The 20,843-nt window shown below is 35.4% G+C and overlaps 2 protein-coding genes across 4 annotated transcripts in view; both read left to right on the top strand.

The window, feature by feature from the left end:
* The window catches only part of LOC127847022 (A-kinase anchor protein 10, mitochondrial-like), a 60,916-nt gene that overhangs the window by 21,958 nt on the left and 18,115 nt on the right, over positions 1-20,843 (top strand). For both annotated transcript variants that reach the window (XM_052378536.1, XM_052378545.1), the window contains exon 5: positions 15,041-15,139. In XM_052378536.1, coding sequence (XP_052234496.1) covers positions 15,041-15,139 — 99 coding nt within the window. The remainder of the gene's footprint in view (positions 1-15,040; positions 15,140-20,843) is intronic.
* LOC127847137 (uncharacterized) lies at positions 39-9,914 on the top strand. Of its 2 annotated transcripts, XR_008033837.1 has the most exons (4): positions 39-1,225; positions 6,548-6,719; positions 7,333-7,481; positions 7,671-9,914. XR_008033837.1 is itself a non-coding variant. In XM_052378796.1 (3 exons), the coding sequence occupies exons 1-3, from the start codon at positions 6,613-6,615 to the stop codon at positions 7,844-7,846; spliced, it is 432 nt and encodes a 143-aa protein (XP_052234756.1). In that variant the 5' UTR covers positions 6,047-6,612; the 3' UTR covers positions 7,847-9,914. The 2 variants fall into 2 exon arrangements, 1 of the variants encoding a protein (XP_052234756.1); XM_052378796.1 differs by lacking the exon at positions 39-1,225 and having other exon boundaries at positions 6,047-6,719.

The following is a 20,843-nucleotide window of genomic DNA, read 5'->3' on the forward strand; positions in this document are numbered from 1 at the left end:
TTATGGAGTTTAATATCGTTAGGTTTTGTAAACGAATATCCAAGACTAATTGCTTGAAAAAAAAAGGGGTTAAAAATAACATTTTTATCGAGATTATCATTCTTTTGTAAAAATCTTGACCAATTAATGTTGTTTAAGCTCTATACGAATTTAATAAAAGTAGTAATTTAATTAGGCCAGCTTAGCTGCCACCACCACCATCTGAGGCAAGTTTTCATTACTAAAGCAACTTTTTAATTAATTTAAATACAAAACAACTATCAAAAAGTAATTTAAAAAATAAAATATCAGGTTTCCCACAGATCTTTAAAAGTGCTTGCAAAGGAAAGTTTACCTTGTAAAGAACTTGAAAACTCTGTAATGCTTAAAATGCTTATATTATGAAAAATGCTTAAAAAGTGGTTGAATTTGGCTCCAAAGTGCTTGAAATTTTAAAGGTCAACAGAAGAAATCTGACTAACTGTTCATATTTTATAAAGTAATACCATATTATAACAACAAAGTAAAAAAAAAAAAAAAAAAAAAAAAGTTAGAGCTAAAAAAACGATGATTTTGATGATCGGGAATTTCCGTAACGCGTTCGGCAATTTCCGCCGCTATTTTACCCCGATGACGTATGTGTGCACCACTGCGCATGACGAATATTCCCATGTTATGTACAGTATGCACTGAAGCATGCAAATTTCCCTCAAAACTTTAAGGATTACAAGACTGTGTTGATCATTCACTTGCATATACTTAATTTAATTTATAATCTCTTTTGTGTTGATTACGAGTCAAACTTTTACATGACATTGAGGATTTACTGATTTATAAGATGGTGCAATGTGCAGCGTTTGGCTGCAATGCTCGTCCTGAAAAGCAAACGGAGAAGAAAGGATTCTTCGGCTTCCCAAAGGACGAAAGTATTAAGCGGTAATGGATTCTAGCCGTAAATTAACGAAGGATTATCGACCGAAAGGTGGTGGACTTTACGCCAAGCAAATATGCAAAACTCTGCATAAAACATTTTGAGGATAAGTGCTTTGTCCACCCCCCGAGTGTGATGGCGAGTGCGGGCTTTGGGATGAGACTGTCGCTGCATCCTGATGCAGTGCCAACTTTGTTCCCTGACACGGACAACTTCAAGGCATTACAGCCGAAAGCTCTAAAGCCCGACGAGTTAGGAGCCCCCAAACGGAAACGTGACACCTATGGTGCTTTTGCCAAGAGAAATCGCAAAACGGTAAGAACTAAATTAATAAGGTCAATGATCAGATATGCATCTTAATACCACAAGTTGTATGTTATTTCAAAAAGCTCAAACACTGACCAGGGTCTTCCCCAGGCCATTTAAGCGCCCCTTGCCGGGGCGCTTGAATTTTGAAATCAGAGTCCCCGGGGCGCTTGAAATTTTCCGATCAGTGTATTCTTCAGTAAAAGAAAGTGGAGATTGTCCAAAAAAATCAAGGTTTCCCAATCAGTGTATCAATATTCCCTGTTTTAAAGAGCACTCGGTACCTACTTTCACAAGTAATCGCCATAAACACCACATGGGGTAATGGATAATCCACTGATAAGAGAATAGCATGACGCACATATCGATTATTCTAGCCACATTACAGCGGTCATTTAAATGCTGACAAGGATGTATCTGGTAACTTTCCAGTCGTCAAACTGTGAAGTTCATGGTCCAATCGGTTACGCGAATGCTTATGAGGGCGGGGTTAACTATCGACCATTATTTTTTATTGACGTCGGGCATGAAGTGAGAGTTTATCGCAGCTTGATTAGCAAGAAGTTGTACCATTTGAGTAATACAAAACCGGTAATTAGTACAGTACAGAACATTAAAGACGGTTTCGGGCATCATCATCACACCTTTTTACTGTAAACAAGTGTTACCTTTGACTCATAATTAATACGAGAAATTAATTGCAAGTGGTAAACAATTAATTATTATAGCGAGTAAGTTGTGCAAATGACTCCCAGTTACAATTATGTGATAACAATTAATTTAATTCCAGTACATGTATATTTCAACATGTCCATTTATAGAACTGATTCACCTCGTTTTTCTGACATTTATTCGACACGTAATGCGCTTTAACAAATTTTCGTTGAATTAATTACGCACACTTGTAAATGTTTCGTCCGATAATCGATAGTTAGAAGACTGATTATGGCTACCGGCCATGATCCTCGTGGACAACGTGAATTTCATGCATAATTCCGTCAAAACATTTATTCGACTCGTAAAGTGTGTAAACAAATTATCGTTGAATTTATAACGCAACGGTAAATATTTGTTGAAATCTCAAATGGGAATAATTAAATTTTTAATCCGAAACCCATTACCGTAAGTCGATGTTAAAGCGTTTTTAATCCGAAACACACTTCCGAATGTAAATGTTACCGCAACGTTAAATATTTTTGCTTCAAATTAGCAGTGCAAATTTATTTTGTGTCGAATCTTTTTCTCAATTAAAAAGAGCGCGAAAATTATGCAGCATGTACAACGTCGCGTCTAATGCATACAAATGGCGTGTATTGAGCGTTTTAGCAAGCACACAACAGGTCAGGGGATTGACGCATATTCAGAGGCAATATTTCATCAAATCTATAAATAGTCACTTAAAAAATGGCAAGGTTTGTGTTAAAGAAATAACTGAAAGCTTTTATCGTAAATATTTACCAGAAAGAGATTGATAAAAACGGAATAAACGGGATTATCGGGTAATAAAGAGAAACTTGAAAAATAGTAAGTATACAGTAATAGAGTCGGGTTGAAACGGATGTATTGGGGAATCGTTCGAGTCGGGATTTTACTATCTGTGCGAAAAGTTTTAAAACAATAAAACAATATAAAAAAAATATATTTTTAAATGACTGGGGGATTTTTTTGAATAGTTATAGCGCACCAAATGATGTCTTTTGACGCTGTTTTTTTTTAGTTATAACGCACCACAGAACGTGAACTGACACGTTTAATTAAAAAAAAATCAACGTCGGGAGGGGACACCCCTCCCGAACCCACCCCCGGGGCGCCTGAACAAATTCCTGGGGAAGGCACTGCTGACAATGTAAAAAATACTTTTGAATTAAAAATCATTGTATGTAGTTACAATAGTTGGCAGCTAGTAACCAAACTGACTTTGGCAGTACGGCAAGATCTAACTAGAAATGGCGCGGCAGAGGCCGACGCGTATCCCCACGCCGAATGTTTGACCTAGGTGTGCCCCAGGGTTGGTAATGGGGCCATGCATAGCTGAGATTGACCGTATTGTCATAAGAGAAGTTCATCATCAATTAGAAGTGAATTGGTGTAGAAATGAAGAAGTTATAGTAAAAGGCAATTTTGGGTGGGTGTGACATATGTGGGCAGGGCGCCCCAGGGTTGGTAATTGTGCCATGCATAGTTGAGATTGACCGTATTGTCATAAGAGAAGTTCAGTATCAATTTGAAGTGAATCGGTGTAGAAATGAAGAAATTATAGTAAAAGGCAATTTTGGGCGGGTGTGGTCTATGTGGGCGGAGCCCCAGGGTTGGTAATGGGGCCATGCATAGTTGAGATTGACCGTATTGTCATAAGAGAGGTTCAGTATCAATTTGAAGTGAATCGGTGTAGAAATGAAGAAATTATAGTAAAAGGCAATTTTGGGTGGGTGTGGTCTATGTGGGCGGGGCGCCCCAGGGTTGGTAATGGGGCCATGCATAGTTGAGATTGACTGTATTGTCATAAGAGAAGTTCAATATCAATTTGAAGTGAATCGGTGTAGAAATGAAGAAATTATAGTAAAGGCAATTTTGGGTGGGTGTGGTCTATGTGGGCGGGGCCCCAGGGTTGGTTATGGGGCCATGCATAGTTGAGATTGACCCTAATGTCATAAGAGAAGTTCAGTATCAATTTGAAGTGAATCCGTGTAGAAATGAAAAAGTTATAGTAAATGGAATTTTTTGGTGGGTGTGGCCTATGTGGGCGGGCGCCCCAGGGTTGGGATTGGGGCCATGCATAGTTGAGATTGACCCTAATGTCATAACAAAAGTTCAGTATCAATTTGAAGTGAATCCGTGTAGAAATGAAAAAATTATAGTAAATGGAAATTTTTGGTGGGTGTGGCCTATGTGGGCTGGGCGCCCCAGGGTTGGGAATGGGGCCATGCATGGTTGAGATTGACCGTATTGTCATAAGAGAGGTCCAGTATCAATTTGAAGTGAATCGGTGTAGAAATAAAGAAGTAAATGTAAAATAACCTAAAAAAATGAGTGATAATTTCTGACGCGGCCCCACCCCAACCGCTATAACTTTTGACCCAGGGGTCAGATCAAAATTCCAAATAGTGCAGGGTCGCACATATGTTCATAGCTACCATGTGTGTAAGTTTCAAGGTTCTAGTGCTTTTAGTGTAGGAGGAGATAGTGGCCAGGACGGACGGACAGACAGACGGACGGACGGCGGAGATAACCACAATATCCCCACCTTTTTTTCAAAAAGCGTGGGGATAATTATTTATTGTAAGTGTTTTGACAGGCATCAGTTTGAAATCGACACATTTCGATCTTAATACAAAAATGTATCTATCTATATATACTGCTAGTCGACACAATTAGCATTTCAAGCAGTGGACACTGTTGAGTCCATTTCCTGGGAAGAACCAGTACTTGGTGTCTATGGAGGAGATAATGAGAAAGCTCTCTGAGTAGGGAGCGAACCCAGGAACTCCCGATGGCTAGGCGGACACCGCATCCACTACACCACCGTGACCTCTTACTGTTTTCCACCACGGTTAATTTAGCTCAAGTTCTAATGTAAAGCAGTTGCTGACAAGCCATATTTTCTACCAATAATTCAATTAATAATGTGTTGCTTATCTTTTTATTGTTTAAAATGTGAAAACGCAAGGGCTTTTTAGTAAATCCATTCAGACTTCCAATAATGTATTAATGCTGGTTTAGAAAAAGAGATGATAAGTTAGAAATAGTGTGCCATTTAACTGTTAAAAGAATAAAAAAGAAATTTGAATTAGTAGCCGACAGGTGTTTTATTATTTATATACCAATTATTCTTCATGTAGTGTGAATCATAAAATGCATCTTGATTTTTTTGTGTTTTCATAAATTGAACAGCAACTGATTCTAGTACTTAGTAGCTGATGGCATTCAATGTACTAAAGGTGTGTTGTTTGATTAATTTCTGAAGTGGAAAAAAGAAAAACATGTAGTTTTACTATGAATACAAAGTTAACTTTATTTTACAATTTTGTGTTACAAATCTTGTAGAAAATAAATGACAGCATTATAATATGTGTAAATTAAATAAGCTTTTTTCGGGTTATCATTTTTATATTTTATTTATAAAGTTGCTTCAATTAGGTGGTTACTGTACAAAATAAGTTGGTCACTAAACTAGCTGAATTTTTGCAAATCACCATGCCCACAAGGCACCAAGTTGGCAGAATGTGGTGTATTACCACCTTACAGCTGCCATATATCAAGCTGGTGTCATAAAATAGATGGTCCTCTTTGTTTCTGTAAAGTCAAGTATTGTTATCAGTGATCTACTGTTATCAATCATATTTGGCACAGACAGTAATAAAACAAGCAGATTATCAGACTGCAGTAATCATAACAACTGAATATACAACATACTGCACTAGTAGATAGAACAGTATTAATAAATAGATAGGAAATAAATTGCAAAAAATATAAATAACATTTTAATTTAGAACAACAGCAAAAAATATAAATAACATTTTAATTTAGAACAACAATCTACAATTTTATTCTTGTCTCTTGTCTTTATGCTTTCTTTTAATTTAAACACTGTATTATTTTATTTGGGATATTTTTATATATATATTGTATTTATTTAGTTTGACAAATTATAATTAAAACAGATACTTGCATAAATACTGGCATCATTTAAATAGATTTTTCTTCAAAACTTGATTTTTTTATTAATTAAAAAACAAATGCTCATGAAATGAGCTATAATGCTGCGCATGGACACAGTTTTAAAATACAGTTAAAATGAAAAAAAACAACAATCATTTTTAATGAAATAGTCATGGAAAATTGCTCGAAATAGTAAAATGGTTTTCGGATGATAACTCAAGAACGCATATGCCTAGGATCATGAAACTTCATAGGTAGATTGATCAGAGCTCGCAGATGACCCCTATTGTTTTTGAGGTCACAAGGTCAAAGGTCAAGGTCACGGTGACCCGAAATAGTTAAATGATTTTCGGATGATAACTCAAGAACGCTTTTGCCTAGGATCATGACACTTCATAGGTACATTGATCGTGACTTGCAGATGACCCCTATTGATTTTCAGGTCACTAGGTCAAAGGTCAAGGTCACAGTGACAAAAAATGTATTCACACAATGGCTGCCACTACAACGGACAGCCCATATGGGGGGCATGCATGTTTTACAAACAGCCCTTGTTTCATTTACATTTATCGGATTATATATTTAACATCCGATTAATGTAAATGAAATGATTATGAAATTTTGTTCAATGACATGTGTTGCCATGAAAGTTGGACTATTACTTGTCTTTAGGCTCGAAGGCGCACAAGGAATTACTGTTGGTCATCGGAAGCAAGCGCCTTCTCTCTGACATTCGCATGCTGTCACCAGCTGAAAAGACCTCGATGCTGGAGGCTCAACACAAGTTGGTCTGCCAATTTGCGCCAAAATTTGTCTGCTTTTCATACGCAGCAATGAAACAGAGGTATGAATTGTGATCGATTAATATTATATCTACAGAAGAGCTAGCGCAGGCATGTTGTTTTTGTCTTTCATAGTCCAGTGGTAATAATTTATAAAACTACAACTTTAAGGCAAAAATTAGTTTATTACCTACACGATTGATAAATATTTGTGCAAGTTTAATGAGAACAACATTTGATTATGATGCGGTTTGGGTTTTTTTACATTCGGCATTGGTTGCGGAAATTCTAACAACCAAAAATATGATCTTTAATTCGAGTAAAATTAATATCCTAGTTGACTAATAAACATTGTCATTTGCAGGTCATAAACCATCAAGTGCCCATGAGCATATGTCCATAATAAATATGCATTAGTTGTGAAAATGATTTTAGTTCCTTTTTATGCCCGTGAAGGTGGGCATATAGTGATCGCACTGTCCGTCTGTCTGTCTGCCTGAAATTCCGTCACACTTTGCGTTTAGGTATCGAAAAATGTGGAAAAACACTTTGCGTTTAGGTTTAGACAAATTTGGATAAAGGGGGCATATGTCATCCTATGGTGACAAGCCTTGTTGTTATATGAAATAGTAATTGTTGAAATAATTTGTGATAAAAGGCTATTTTGTAATCCAGATTGCATCTGGCAGCCCTGCATTCCATTTCTAATGCACACAGGAAACATGCAGAGACGAAGAACGGCGAAAAGCGCTACAGGATTTCGTATCCAAAGTACAAGGCGGGACACCATGTCGTGAAACCTGTTAAAGAGGCCTGCAATTATGGTAATGGTCCTTCTAAGCAAAATAGAAAATTGGCATTCTAATATATAATATACAAAAACCTAACAGTGAAACTGACCAAGTTGACTGTTGTTGTTGTTTTTTATGCATAATATGTGTATTTTTATTTATTTGTTCAATGTGCATAGTTTAACCAAGTAGTAAAAAATAAATTGTTGATGCTTTTTTCAGATTATGTCACAGAGCTCATGGTTGAATTGCTGCAATTAAAACAACAGTTCAAGAGCACCCGGATTGCTAAGCAGGCATCTTCTTCCATTCTGTTCTCTCCACCACCATTAGCATCATTTGCGAAGAAAATTTTAAAGAATGAAGCAGTGCAGTTGCACCGCTCTAGGTTTAATTAATTACAGTACCGTAGGTTTCCACGTATAGCGCGCAGTTTTTTACCTCCAAAATTCTAATTAAAAAGCTGGTGCGCGCTATACATTGATACAACGCTATCCTGGCTGCTTAATTGGTAAAAAATATGTTGTGTAATCGTAAATAATAAAAATGGCCGCCATGTTTTTTCCAGAAAGCTACCACCCTATAATCAGGGCTCGCTCTGTCGGTCGCCACTTGAGCCATTTGCGAAAATATTGAGAATTTGGCTCACGAAAAATCCGATTTTCGAAAATGCTAAAATCTCGTAAAATTTCATTGAAAACAGCCGCCATTTTAACCCGAAACTGGTTTTCTATATTTTTCTCTTTGTTTCAATGAAAGTATTCGCAATTTGAACAGTGAACGAAAACCGGTCTGCACCTGTATCGAGACATCGCTTGACCTTATTGTTATTGAAGTGCACATGGTAGCTAGCCAATCAAAACTGAGCTCGCTTACACATGAAATGACGTTGCTGAATGAAACGTAAAAATGGGTGGAGCTATGAATACACAGTTAAAATTGTCATCTGCAAACAAAATAGCGGCCGGTCGCAAATGTCGTATTATAAGATTAAAAATGAAAATAAGCGTGACAATAAATTAATTATTTCCAAGCTGACTATCGATAAACTGTGATAATTAAATAATTAGTTCTATGTCGTCGATGTTACAACTTTCTGCAGATTTTCGATTGAAATGAAAAGGTGATAATAATTTAATTTGATCGTTTTACTTACAAACTATGATAACTAACAGCGGCGTATTTGAATCAAAGGAAAACGTGAAAAACATGCGCAGTTTAATTTAAGTATAGTATAATCGTACAGACTGAGGGGCCATTGTCGAAACAACAAGAAGTCGCTACTGGTAGATATGAATGCGGTAGAAGAAGTTTTGGTCGAAAATAAATTTGTTTGAATAAACTTGCGGACATTTCTTTGTTTGTGTTTTTACACTTCTTTATTGATGAATTCCGATAGGGATTGTTGTCGACAGTCCGGAGAGCAGGCAAAGGTAGGTGTGAATGAGGTCTTTTTTGCGGGTAACGGTAGGTGTGAAAGGGGGTCATTTTGCACTTCGTAATTGGCAGATGTTATTGAGTAATATGTGCCACGACTTGTTAAGACGCTAATTGACATTTGAGACACTTATTGACACTTGAGAACGTGAAGATATGCAATTGCATTTTGTGTGTATAATATTGAACGTTCAACAGTGGTGTACCTCAACAACTGTATCTCTGTCTCCCATGCGACATTCAAATTTACCGGTAATGCCCATGCTTTCCCCGAGGAAAAATCACACGATGTACACTAATTCTTATTTTCTCACGTTTTTCACGAAATGCACGTGGACTGTTAATCTTTTGCTATAAACTTACAAAATTGTCAGAAAAGTATAGTACTATGCAACCCATGCTCCTAGTCATAATGACGCTTCCTATTTTGAATGCTTAATTAAGCTTTCCAATGCCCCAGATTATTGGATTGTGCAATAGTAAAATGGCGGCCATTTTCGGTCTGATTTGGTGGTTTAATTGTCTTTAAAAAAAAATTCTCCATTTTTGCATTTAAAAAACAGCCTGCGCGCTATACACGGGAGCGCGCTATACGTGGAAACCTACGGTAATTGGAAACAACTTGGCATGCCATTTGTCATGTATTGCTCCAGCTGGGTTTAGTGTACGTGCGTAAGGTGTCATCCCAGATTAGCCTGTGCCATATATGTTTGTAATTAATTTAAAAAATCCTCGCGCTGGAAAGATGGGGCAAAGCGTGCGCAAAATATCTCGTCCCATATTAGCCTGTGTCCCTGATAAGACTGTGCAGACTCGACGTGAAAACATGATATGCCCCAAGTTTTATATGACAATGTCTACGAATGTGCCCTTTTCACAAATTAGAACCTAGCTGAAGCACTGATCACGTATTGTTTCAAATTAACATAGCAACTACAATGATTTTTTTGAAAAATGTGAATGTATTATTTTTACAAATATGCTGTAATAATACTTTTCCCATTGTGTGCTATACTGTTAGTATAAAAATGTTAAATGTCAACACCTTTACCGTAAAACGTTGTGTATAACGCGCATTTATGTATAACGCGCATCTACTTTTTAAAGCTAAAAAATCGGGAAAAAAAGTTTTTGAAGCAAAAAAATCGGGGGAAAAATTCCGTACCGCAGGCTAACTGAAAATCTTTATATTTACATTGCCGATCTTACTTATTCTTTTATTGCTTCAATTATAAATTATTTTTAAAACGATAACGATACAACTAGTTGGTGTTTTTTTTAAATCATATTATGCGTAAAAATAAATGTTTGGATTTAAATGAATTATGCATGAAATGCACACTTTCCACGAGGATACCATCAAGGTTTTCATCATATGTCTCCGAAGTAACTGTCCACGATTTTATCGTGGAGTACACATAACGGATGGATTAGTTATAACTAAGAAACTGACATTATTGATTGGTATTGTCACCTGGTTATTCATGCATGACTAATTCACAACCGCGCGTTTTATTTACAATGCCGATATCATGCGTTCTTTTCGAGTGTCTAAAATTGACAGGAGACTTTAACGACTCAAACTTCTCAACACCATCACGACATTACCGGCGATAAACAAACAATGGAGGTGTGAAGCCGTTTGCCGGTTCGCATGTTTTGATAATAGCCCAGCTACACAAAACTTGACAGGTGACGCAAATTGCTCAATAATCACGTCCTCAATCTTGACAAGACGTATGAAAACGTGTAAACAAACACAGCATCAATTTTATTAACACATTTGAAAAGCAAGAAAAATAATCTTAAATATATCGGGAAATACCTTGCCGACATACTATTGTAAATCGACAAGTGCCCCCAAATAAATTGTGTAACCCTAGTACAGTAGGGTATAATATTGTGGGAAAAGTAAACAATAACATTTAAATAAAAATGGCTTCCTCGTTTTTCATTCTCTTCTTCAAATTTATTTGATTTCAATGCTCTGTACGTACCTGAAAAAGATAGAAAATATATATGTTAACTTTATAATGTTTGTTCATCTTATTCAGATCGTCAATATAACACTATTATTAACATAGTTACAGTTAAAACACCCGAAAACAGAATGATGCGAATTACCGCTACTGGGTAACTGACAGCGAAAAAATGTCTTGGCATGGCTGAAGTTGTGCATAACGCGCATCAAGTTTTTAAAATGAAATTTTGGGGTAAAAAAGTGCGCCTTATACACAACTTTTTACGGTATTTTTAAATGTTGGGACCATGTAGTGTTTTTTGTGTGTTAGTATTGGTCTGTAAAAGATGTTTTAACAGTCATTTTGTTAAAGGTACTTAATTTAACTCCATGACAAGTTGTATTGCAACATTGTGCTAGTAAAGCTCATTTACTTATTCCGTCCATTTTTCTAAAACTTGTCGTCAGGTTACAAGTTGTTCTGTTGTTGTGTCTGTGGTAATTTATATTTTTAGATGTTGCAATAAACTTGAATGCTACATATATATTGTTGTGTTGGAATGTTTTCTCCATTTCAAATACATCAAGAGTAAAAATTTGACATGCTATTTCTCATTAATAATATTAAGTCACCTCGCTCGTGGAGAGTTTAGAAAAATTCAATTGCGTCATATTTATATAAAATCAAGACTAATTATTAAAAAATATTTATTAAAAAACAACAGAAATGAGATCATTCAAACTTTGAAGTGAATGTCAACATAAATGAGATCTATTTACCATAAATAAAAAATCGTGTGCAGGGAACACATCGGGTTTCAACAAAATGGCCATGTCAGGATACTAGCAAAAGAAATAAAACATCTATTCTCGGTCATTTAGTATTAAATGACACGACCATTTATGTTAGAATTATTCATTTCAAATCAACATTATTTATTTCAACTAGTACGTTGTTGAAGTGTTGAACTTGAACGGTTAGTAAATTTGGACTGGCATTCGTACGTCGATCAGTTTCAGGGAATAATTATATCTTTTCAATGTGTCATTTATATTTGTCTGATTAAATTATAATTAAATACTTAAACAGTCAAGATGCGATGTCCTGTGTGTGTGCACTATGAAAAATAAAAACACGTTATATGACGAACTTTAAAAAGACAAAAGCTGATATCGTTTCCTTTGTTATGAACTCGTAGCAAGTGGTTAACTCATACGTCACTTCCGGTTTAAACAAAAATGTCGACTCGATCACGAAGTGCGAAAAATCGGCATAGTTATCGGCTGTATACTCGCTGAATACGATGGTTTTAATCGAATTATGATATGGAAATGCATTTAAACGTTATAATCTCCCATAATATTGGTGTATTTCAGAATTTTTTAATCGGATCCGTTGATCTTGAAACTTACAATCCATTGAGTTTGCAAATTTTAAGATTGATATAAATCCAAAGTAGTTTGTTAAACATGGGTGGATGGGGGGGGGGGGTTATTGGACTAAGTGAGGATGAAATGCAAGGTTTCGAATGAATATAGACAAATTCAATTTTCACCCAAGTCCCTGATTGCCAGATTTTCCATTATGGACGTTTGTTTTATTGTCCTGCATGAGTTATACAGGGATTTCAATAGATTTTAAAAACCAGGAGTCAATGACCCCTGGACTGAAATTTGAGGAGTCAAATTGAAAAATGCTGGGGTCAATTTTGAAGCGTGTTAAATGTGTTTTTGTCTGTATTATTCAATTTTTTAGATAAAAATATGCTTTAAGAGTAACATAATATCTTAAAAAGTTATATTGCTTTATTAAATAACAATACCATGATAAAATACACAACATATTTTAATGAATTGGTACATTAAAATCTACTTCCTTTTAAAACATTTAAGTCTTTTAACACATTTAAGTAATTTAAGATATGTACCGGTAGCACCTTTTCATCACATATTTATCGTCATTATATCATCATCATCCCTATGATAGCATTCTAACAAAACAGAATCAAAATGCATGGAACATCTAGTATATCTATTACTGTTTATCCGAATACTACACATGTCCGAAATATGTTAGTATAAAAAATGAACTGTGATTCCAGTTTATATACATGTACATTGTAAGATGGGTGTTACTCGTAATTATCGGTGGATTAACAAACTGACAAAACTCGCTGGACTTACTAGTGGATCTACGTAATTAATAGACCTTTGATCAATTATATTTTTTCTTTAATTACTTTTGCCGACTTACTTTAACCTGTGCCGTCTGCAAGTCTGCAAAAGAACCTGCAATTATCAGATGGTCAATCAATTATCACGTAATCGCTGCTGCTAATAACCCAGTTAGTGCGCACGCACTATTTAGAAGGTGACATGTGTATTGGAGAAGATGAGATAAGATGAACAACGCCCGGGGTATTCCCTCGATTATAGACCGAGTTCCTAATACTGAAACATTAATTTCAATTAGGAGCACAGTGTGATTTATTACCATGGAACTCCAGATGTTAACTGACTGACGCACGGGTCAAATTTTCGATGCGTCAAAATGACGCACGGCAGAAAAAAGGGTTGCGTCAAAAACAAGTCATTTTTAATTTGATCGCGTCAAAACGCAGGATTCTGCGTCTATTGAAATCCCTGGTTATATTTCTTGCTTCAGTTATAACTATAGTTGGAAATATATCCTTATTGATTATATTAGTTTGTGGGAAATATGCATATACAAAATAAAATAAAAAAATATCAGAAAAATAACTATGCTATGCAGCGAAAGAAACAACTTTTTCTTTGAAAAGCGACATAAGTTATATGATTTTTCCTTTTTTCCTTTTTAGCACTTTATAGTGTTTTATTTTATATATCTCAGAATAAATATGTCAATATTAACCCTTCAATATTAACCATTTACCACTTAGATACGTATTTTGACATATCTGTAGTCCTTTGGAAAGTTATATTTAAGATGTACTTTTAATTAATAAGTGTTTGCAAAAACATGCAACAGGTTATTATTAAATAGGATTCAAAACATCATGTGAACCTACTAACCCAATTGTGACAGACAATTCATCATGCTTTCTTTAAGTTGCACTTTTAATTAACATATGACCCTACATATTGATGCAATTCTTAAATTATTGACCAAAGCGTGTGTCAAACCTCACTATACTCACTCAAATGAGGCAAATTTTGTTTAATTATAGCAAAATTTAGTATAAAATATCAGAACATCAAAGTGCAACAGTATAATTATGCTGTAATGTTGGCCTTTTGCAGAGAACTTGCAGTGGTTGGGGTGATGCATTCATTTTTAACCCTTGCCCACTTACATATAAGCAAGTGAAAATTGCTATGTGCAAACATGAAGTTAAAAACCTTTTAATAACCTGTTTGCATTTTTTGCTAACACTTTAGATTGTATGGATTGGCAAAGTTGGTTATTTTAATAGATAGTCAATCGCTCCAAATACCTATATAAGGAGATATCCAATGTTCTATAATTTAAGCAGTCACATGAGAATGGTTTTATGTCAGTATTGGGCCTTCCATCTTTATACCTTGTGGTGTGTTGTAAATAATATTATATATATTCTATATAAAAGTTATTCCAATCATGTAAGTGGAATCTAAAGTTTCGTCATTCATACTGTAATCTTATATAAGGTAAGCTTTTTTTATCACAATATATATCTCATGAACAATCACATTGTTGATATAATTAATGCCTTATAGGGGTATTCCACTACGACCCGATTCCCCACGATTTGTCCCGATTTCCAATATTTTGAGGTCAGGGACATTTGTAGCTCAATCGGCGTAGGACCTAACTCATTCGTAGCTAGTCGTGGGCCAGTGGTAAGTGATTCCTGCAACTCGTGAGCTCCCAAAAAATCGTGGCCAGACTTTAAACATGTTTAAAATTTGGCCAGGACCTCCAAGACTAAATTAAATCGCAGTTGACTCGTAACAGCGTCGTAGTGCGTTCTTGGGCGTCGTAATGAAATCGTAGGTAATTCGTGACTCAATCGGGAAATCGATGATCTCGTGATCTGTCTACGAATCAGCTACAACTTTGTTAAGACTCTCACGAGTTCATCCCGTGTGAGTTGCGAGCCCGCTAAGATTCTCGCAGAATGAATTGCTAGTTTCAAAAGTCTACAGGAAGTCAAGATGTGTTCCATAATTTCAGGTGTAGAGCAAGATGCAGTGCGTATATTCACCAAATACTTAGCTCAAGAAGCCACTCATCCTATAGGCATCACTGATCAACTAAGGAACCACACTATCAGTATGTATAAATAGTGTATCACATTGTTGTTAGCACATTTCATAATTTCTATAGTTGTGGAAGCTTGATTTTAACTGTCATATTTATCCTAATGAGCTATTGTAATCCATTGTCTGTTGTAGTATTTTGCACATTGTCATTTTTAGCTCGACTATTATATATGAAATATATATAGTGGAGCTATCCTACTCACCCCGGCCTCGGCGTGAGCGTCATTGTTAGCGTGATCAGCATACAAATGTTAAAGTTTTCGTACCACCCCATATATATCCTATGTCCCTTGACATATTGCTTTAATATTTTGCATACTTCTTTACCAACATGACCCCAACCTATAAACAAGAGCAGACAACTGTATCAAGCATTTTGTAAGAATTATGGCCCTTTTTTCACTTAGAATATGCATAATATTGATAAATCTATGTTAAAGTTTGCTTATCACCTCAAATATTTTCAATGTCCGTTGACATATTGCTTTCATATTTTGCAAACTTCTTTACCAACATGACCCAAATCTATAAACAAGAGCAGACAACTGTATCAAGGATTTTGTAAGAATTATGGCCCTTTTTTGTCTTAGTAAGTGAATATTTTGTTAAATTTTGTGTTTAGATCCACTTGAATTCTAAAGTATCAAAGCTATTGCTTTCAAACTGCAAATATTTTCTTACTATCATGAGAGATTTTATAAATACAAACATGTACTTTGACAAAACAACACTTACCTGAATACCACAATGTATTTCACCCAAACAACACCCCACGCCCCAACCCAGAATCCCTGCCCCCCCCCCCAATTTTTATGCCCCCCTTCGAAGAAGAGGGGGTATATTGCTTTGCTCATGTCGGTCGGTCGGTCGGTCGGTCGGTCCGTCCACCAGGTGGTTGTCAGATGATAACTCAAGAACGCTTGGGCCTAGGATCATGAAACTTCATATGTACATTGATCATGACTCGCAGATGACCCCTATTGATTTTGAGGTCACTAGGTCAAAGGTCAAGGTCACAGTGACCCGAAAATAGTTAAATGGTTTCCGGATGATAACTCAAGAACGCATACGCCTAGGATCATGAAACTTCATGGGTAGATTTATCATGACTCGCAGATGACCCCTATTGATTTTGAGGTCACTAGGTCAAAGGTCAAGGTCATGGTGACCCGAAATAGTAAAATTGTTTTCGGATGATGACTCAAGAACGCCTACGCCTAGGATCATGAAACTTCATAGGTAGATTGATCATGACTCGCAGATGACCTCTATTGATTTTGAGGTCACAAGGTCAAAGGTTAAGGTCACGGTGACCCGAAATAGTAAAATGAATTTCTGATGATAACTCAAGAACGCTTATGCCTAGGATCATGAAACTTTGTAGGTAGATTGATAATGGCTGGCAGATAACCCCTATTGATTTTGAGGTCACTAGGTCAAAGGTCAAGGTCACGGTGACCTGAAATAGTAAAATGGTTTCCGGATGATAACTCAAGAACGCTAATTGCTACGATCATGAAACTTCATAGGTACATTGATCATGACTTGCAGATGAGCCCTATTGATTTTGAGGTCACTAGGTCAAAGGTTAAGGTCATGGTGACCGGATATAGTAAAATGGTTTCCGGATGATAACTCAAGAACACTTATGCCTAGGATCATGAAACTTCATAGGTACATTGATCATGACTCGCAGATGACCTCTATCGATTTTGAGGTCACTAGGTCAAAGGTCAAATTCACGGTGACCCGAAATAGTAAAATGGTTTTCGGATGATAACTGAAGAACGCTTATTCCTATGATCATGAAACTTGATAGGTAGATTGATCATGACTCGCAGATGACCCCTATTGATTTTCAGGTCACTAGGTCAAAGGTCAATGTCACGGTGACCCGAAATAGTAAAATGGTTTCCGGATGATAACTCAAGAACGCTTATGGCTAGGATCATGAAACTTCATGGGTACATTTGATCATGACTGGCAGATGACCCCTATTGATTTTCAGGTCACTAGGTCAAAGGTCAAGGTCACAATGACAAAAAACATATTCACACAATGGCTGTCACTACAACAGAGAGCCAATATGGGGGGCATGCATGTTTTACAAACAGCCCTTGTATTTGATTGTCAATGTTTTGAAACTTCTTTAAATATTTTCCTTGCTATTTTTTAATATGACTACAAAGTAATTTGTTTAGCCTCCTTGTATTTTATGTGGACAAACTATATTTGCCTTACTCATATGAGTTGAGTTATATCTTTGCTAATTGAACATGATTGTTAAAAGATTGCATTCATAAATGTTGTTCTTTTGATTAAATGTATTTCAGTCTTGTCTATTCTACCGTTGAGTCTTGTGCATAAAAGCATTTGAAAGAAAAAGCTTTTAAAGCAAGTGATATCAAACCCAGTGTATTAGTTTAGAAAAGGCATGTAGGAAGCCCTTAAGGTCTTGAATTTTCCATTTTTTCTGATTTGAAGTGAGTAAATGCAAATGCTTTTACGGTGAAAGCTAAATTGAATTGAAATCCCTAATTAAAGGAAGTGTCTTGTAGTTGGTTAGATAGTGCGTGTAGCCAAAGGACATGTCTGTGTAATAAATTGATTTGACGAAACTAGAAACTTTAATGCTTAGCTTCTTCATGTGTTTAGCTATAATTATTTTGAACATTACAATGCTTGCTACAACTTCTCAATATTCTTTGAGTATTCCTGTAAGAAAATAATAAATTGATTAGTTTCAAGCCAACATGAACATATAAAAAAGTATATGTGTTGTATCTACTCCAAAATTGGTAATATAAATGCCCCCTTCAAAGAAGCAGGGATATGTTGCTTAGCACAAATCAGCGATTTGGTACCAGGTCGTTGGACCAGTGGGTTGAAAAGGAAGATGCCAATTGATTTTTGCATACACCACAAAGGTCTAGGCAATAGGGGTTAAGATTTGAAATCTGTGTCCAGTGTCCGACAAATCCATTGCCCAGAGCCCGGGGGCTACCAACATTTTTCATCGGGCTACTGAAATTTTCCAGCTGACGCCCGCCGGGATACTATAAATCTATAAGAGCGGTAGCCCGGTTTATTGACAGACATGCGTAGAATAAACACGCTGACCTTGTGTTTGTACACTGTGTATTGCTTATAATCCGATAACAAAGTGCAATCAATTAACTTATCAGTCACCGACCACTTGCAGTAATGCCTTAAACAGTAACAGTGTATTTTAATCATCCAATCAGAATCAACATTTGTCGTCTGCTAATAATATAATGAGAGCCGGTTGGATAGTTGGCGCACATGATGCAACATCATTTCGCAGTTTGGAATTCTTTGTTAACCGCAACAATGAGTAATTGCGACAACGTTTTTGATGTCGTTAAATATCCAAGGACGCCAAACATTAAATAAATCAAAACAATAGCGGATTCTTCAAACGCGTTAACGGTAACGAAACCGAAAATGAATATTAATGACAACTTTGTGAACGCGGTTAACACCTGCTAATTAGTTTGCATTGTCAATTAATAATTGGATTAATCGACTGTAAATCAATAATCCCATATATGCCCGATTTATATTTTTAAAACCAAATAATGGGTGGGTAATATAGACGATAAGAGTCATAAACACAAACGTTTGAAATTTTCTAAAGTGTCAAATGAATTTCGGAATATGGTTCTATTTAAAGATATGATGAAATAAGCTCCCAATCAGGACCGTTGTATTGCAACATGCGTAAATAACCTGCCACGGTTTGCACGTGTTGTGTACAGCTATTTTAGGTTACAAAATTCTACATTTAAGAAATGAATTTCTTTGTCCTGATAAAAAACGCGCGAAAATTGGCGTGGGTGTATTTATTTGTAAATAAAAATTTCGTAGCAGGTACAACATTGAGATCATTTAATTTCCATTAAAAGTTTCGTTGTGAATTTCAACTAAAGTACCGGGGTATCTCGCGAATTATTTGGCATTGACATTTTCTCTTAATAAAATATCATGTAAACACGCTGTATCGTTACCGTTATGCTGTATCAGTTCCTTCATTATTGAAACAATTGTTGTATTGTAAACTGACTGCACACAAGTGTCGTAACATACGGATGCAATACGTAAATTCGGACAGTACTTAAAGTCGGACACAAGTACATGTAAATAAATGATTCAATACTCTTGATTTCTTGAAACTTTGTATTTGTTGTTAAAAAGGGCAATTGCATTGATTAACACCATACGAGTCAATCGTATTGATCATCTAAACGCTTTATTTACGTTTACGACTTAACGTGCTGACCGAATTTAAGTACACATACATGTGCACATACATGTAATATCTACATGTAGTATATGATTTTCTTTGGTACATTTACATTTAAGTACACGGTGCCTGTTCTGTAACATTAATTTACAATATTGACTGTGTACATCAGACTACTTGCTGTTTTATGTATATGTATGTATACATATTATGTATATGTAAATAAAGAAATAAAATAAAGATGAAAACCTGCCTCTTATCATTCTGTAAGAAAATTTTATGGGCTACCAAATATTTTTATTGATAGCCCAGTGGGCTACCTGAAAAATAAGAAATTTGTCGGACACTGTGTGTCCATGTTCTAACTAGAGAATGCTTTGACTCACTGTCATTTAAATCGTTTAAATCAAGTGAAAGATTAAGGTTTGTAACATGAAGACTGTTAGTTTTTATATGATATATCTTAAACATGATTTGACGTAAAATGCTTTTCTCTTGATTCTCTTGTCAAAGACACTTCACCCTATGATGATATGACCTATGATGATTATAGACAATCCCAGAGCTCGATTACTCCAGCATTTCCGCCCCTGAAATCTTGCATGCACCATCATTTCGGTACTGAATAACAATACAGGGTGTATATATGTGTGTATAGGTGCCTGAACAATAAAATGAAGTGAAGCGATTTTATTTAATATATTTGTAGATTTAAATAGTTTCTGTTATCGATTTGATCATCACATAATAGTTCCTATTTTTAAATAAATATTTTTATCAGTTATTTGGTGATTAATTGAAACAAGGTTCATCTGCATTTTTTAAGAGTCATAAAACTCAGCATGAATTATACCTTGATTGTCCGTTTTATATATTATTGGAAGGTGACGCATGATATCTTATCTTAATAACAGCAGCAACACATGTGCAGAATGTGGTGTCACAGACATGGGACATCTTCTGCCACTGAGGAAATGCTTTCGTGCCTCTATTGCAGATGTTGTTTTTTTTCAAGACCATTATCTTGCTTAAATTGACAATCCGTAATTAACGAAGAAAAATATCACTTATTTTGTTCGAGTTTAAGTGTTTATTTAAAATCTTAACTTTAAAGTGAAAATTAAATTAAGAAATCAGTACGTTTATGGAATGTATAGAAAATAATTGGAACTATTTAAGCGACTTAATTAAAGGCTCCATATGTGTTATGTTGAACATTTTCATCTTCAATTTATTTTTTATTAAGAACATTAAATAAAGCATGAAATCAATTAAGTAAATATTGAGAATAACACAAAAACAGTTTTTAAGGCTTTATGCTTTGATTTAACCAGTAAAATGTTATTTAAATAATAAAATAAAAATTAAGTTAAAGGCTAAAGCAGATATGCACATTTCAATAAAAAAAACTCTGCCATGTTCTGACATCTTAATCATTTATGCTAAGGAA

Source organism: Dreissena polymorpha, chromosome 1 (genome assembly GCF_020536995.1).
Source record: "Dreissena polymorpha isolate Duluth1 chromosome 1, UMN_Dpol_1.0, whole genome shotgun sequence".
NCBI lineage: Eukaryota > Metazoa > Mollusca > Bivalvia > Myida > Dreissenidae > Dreissena > Dreissena polymorpha.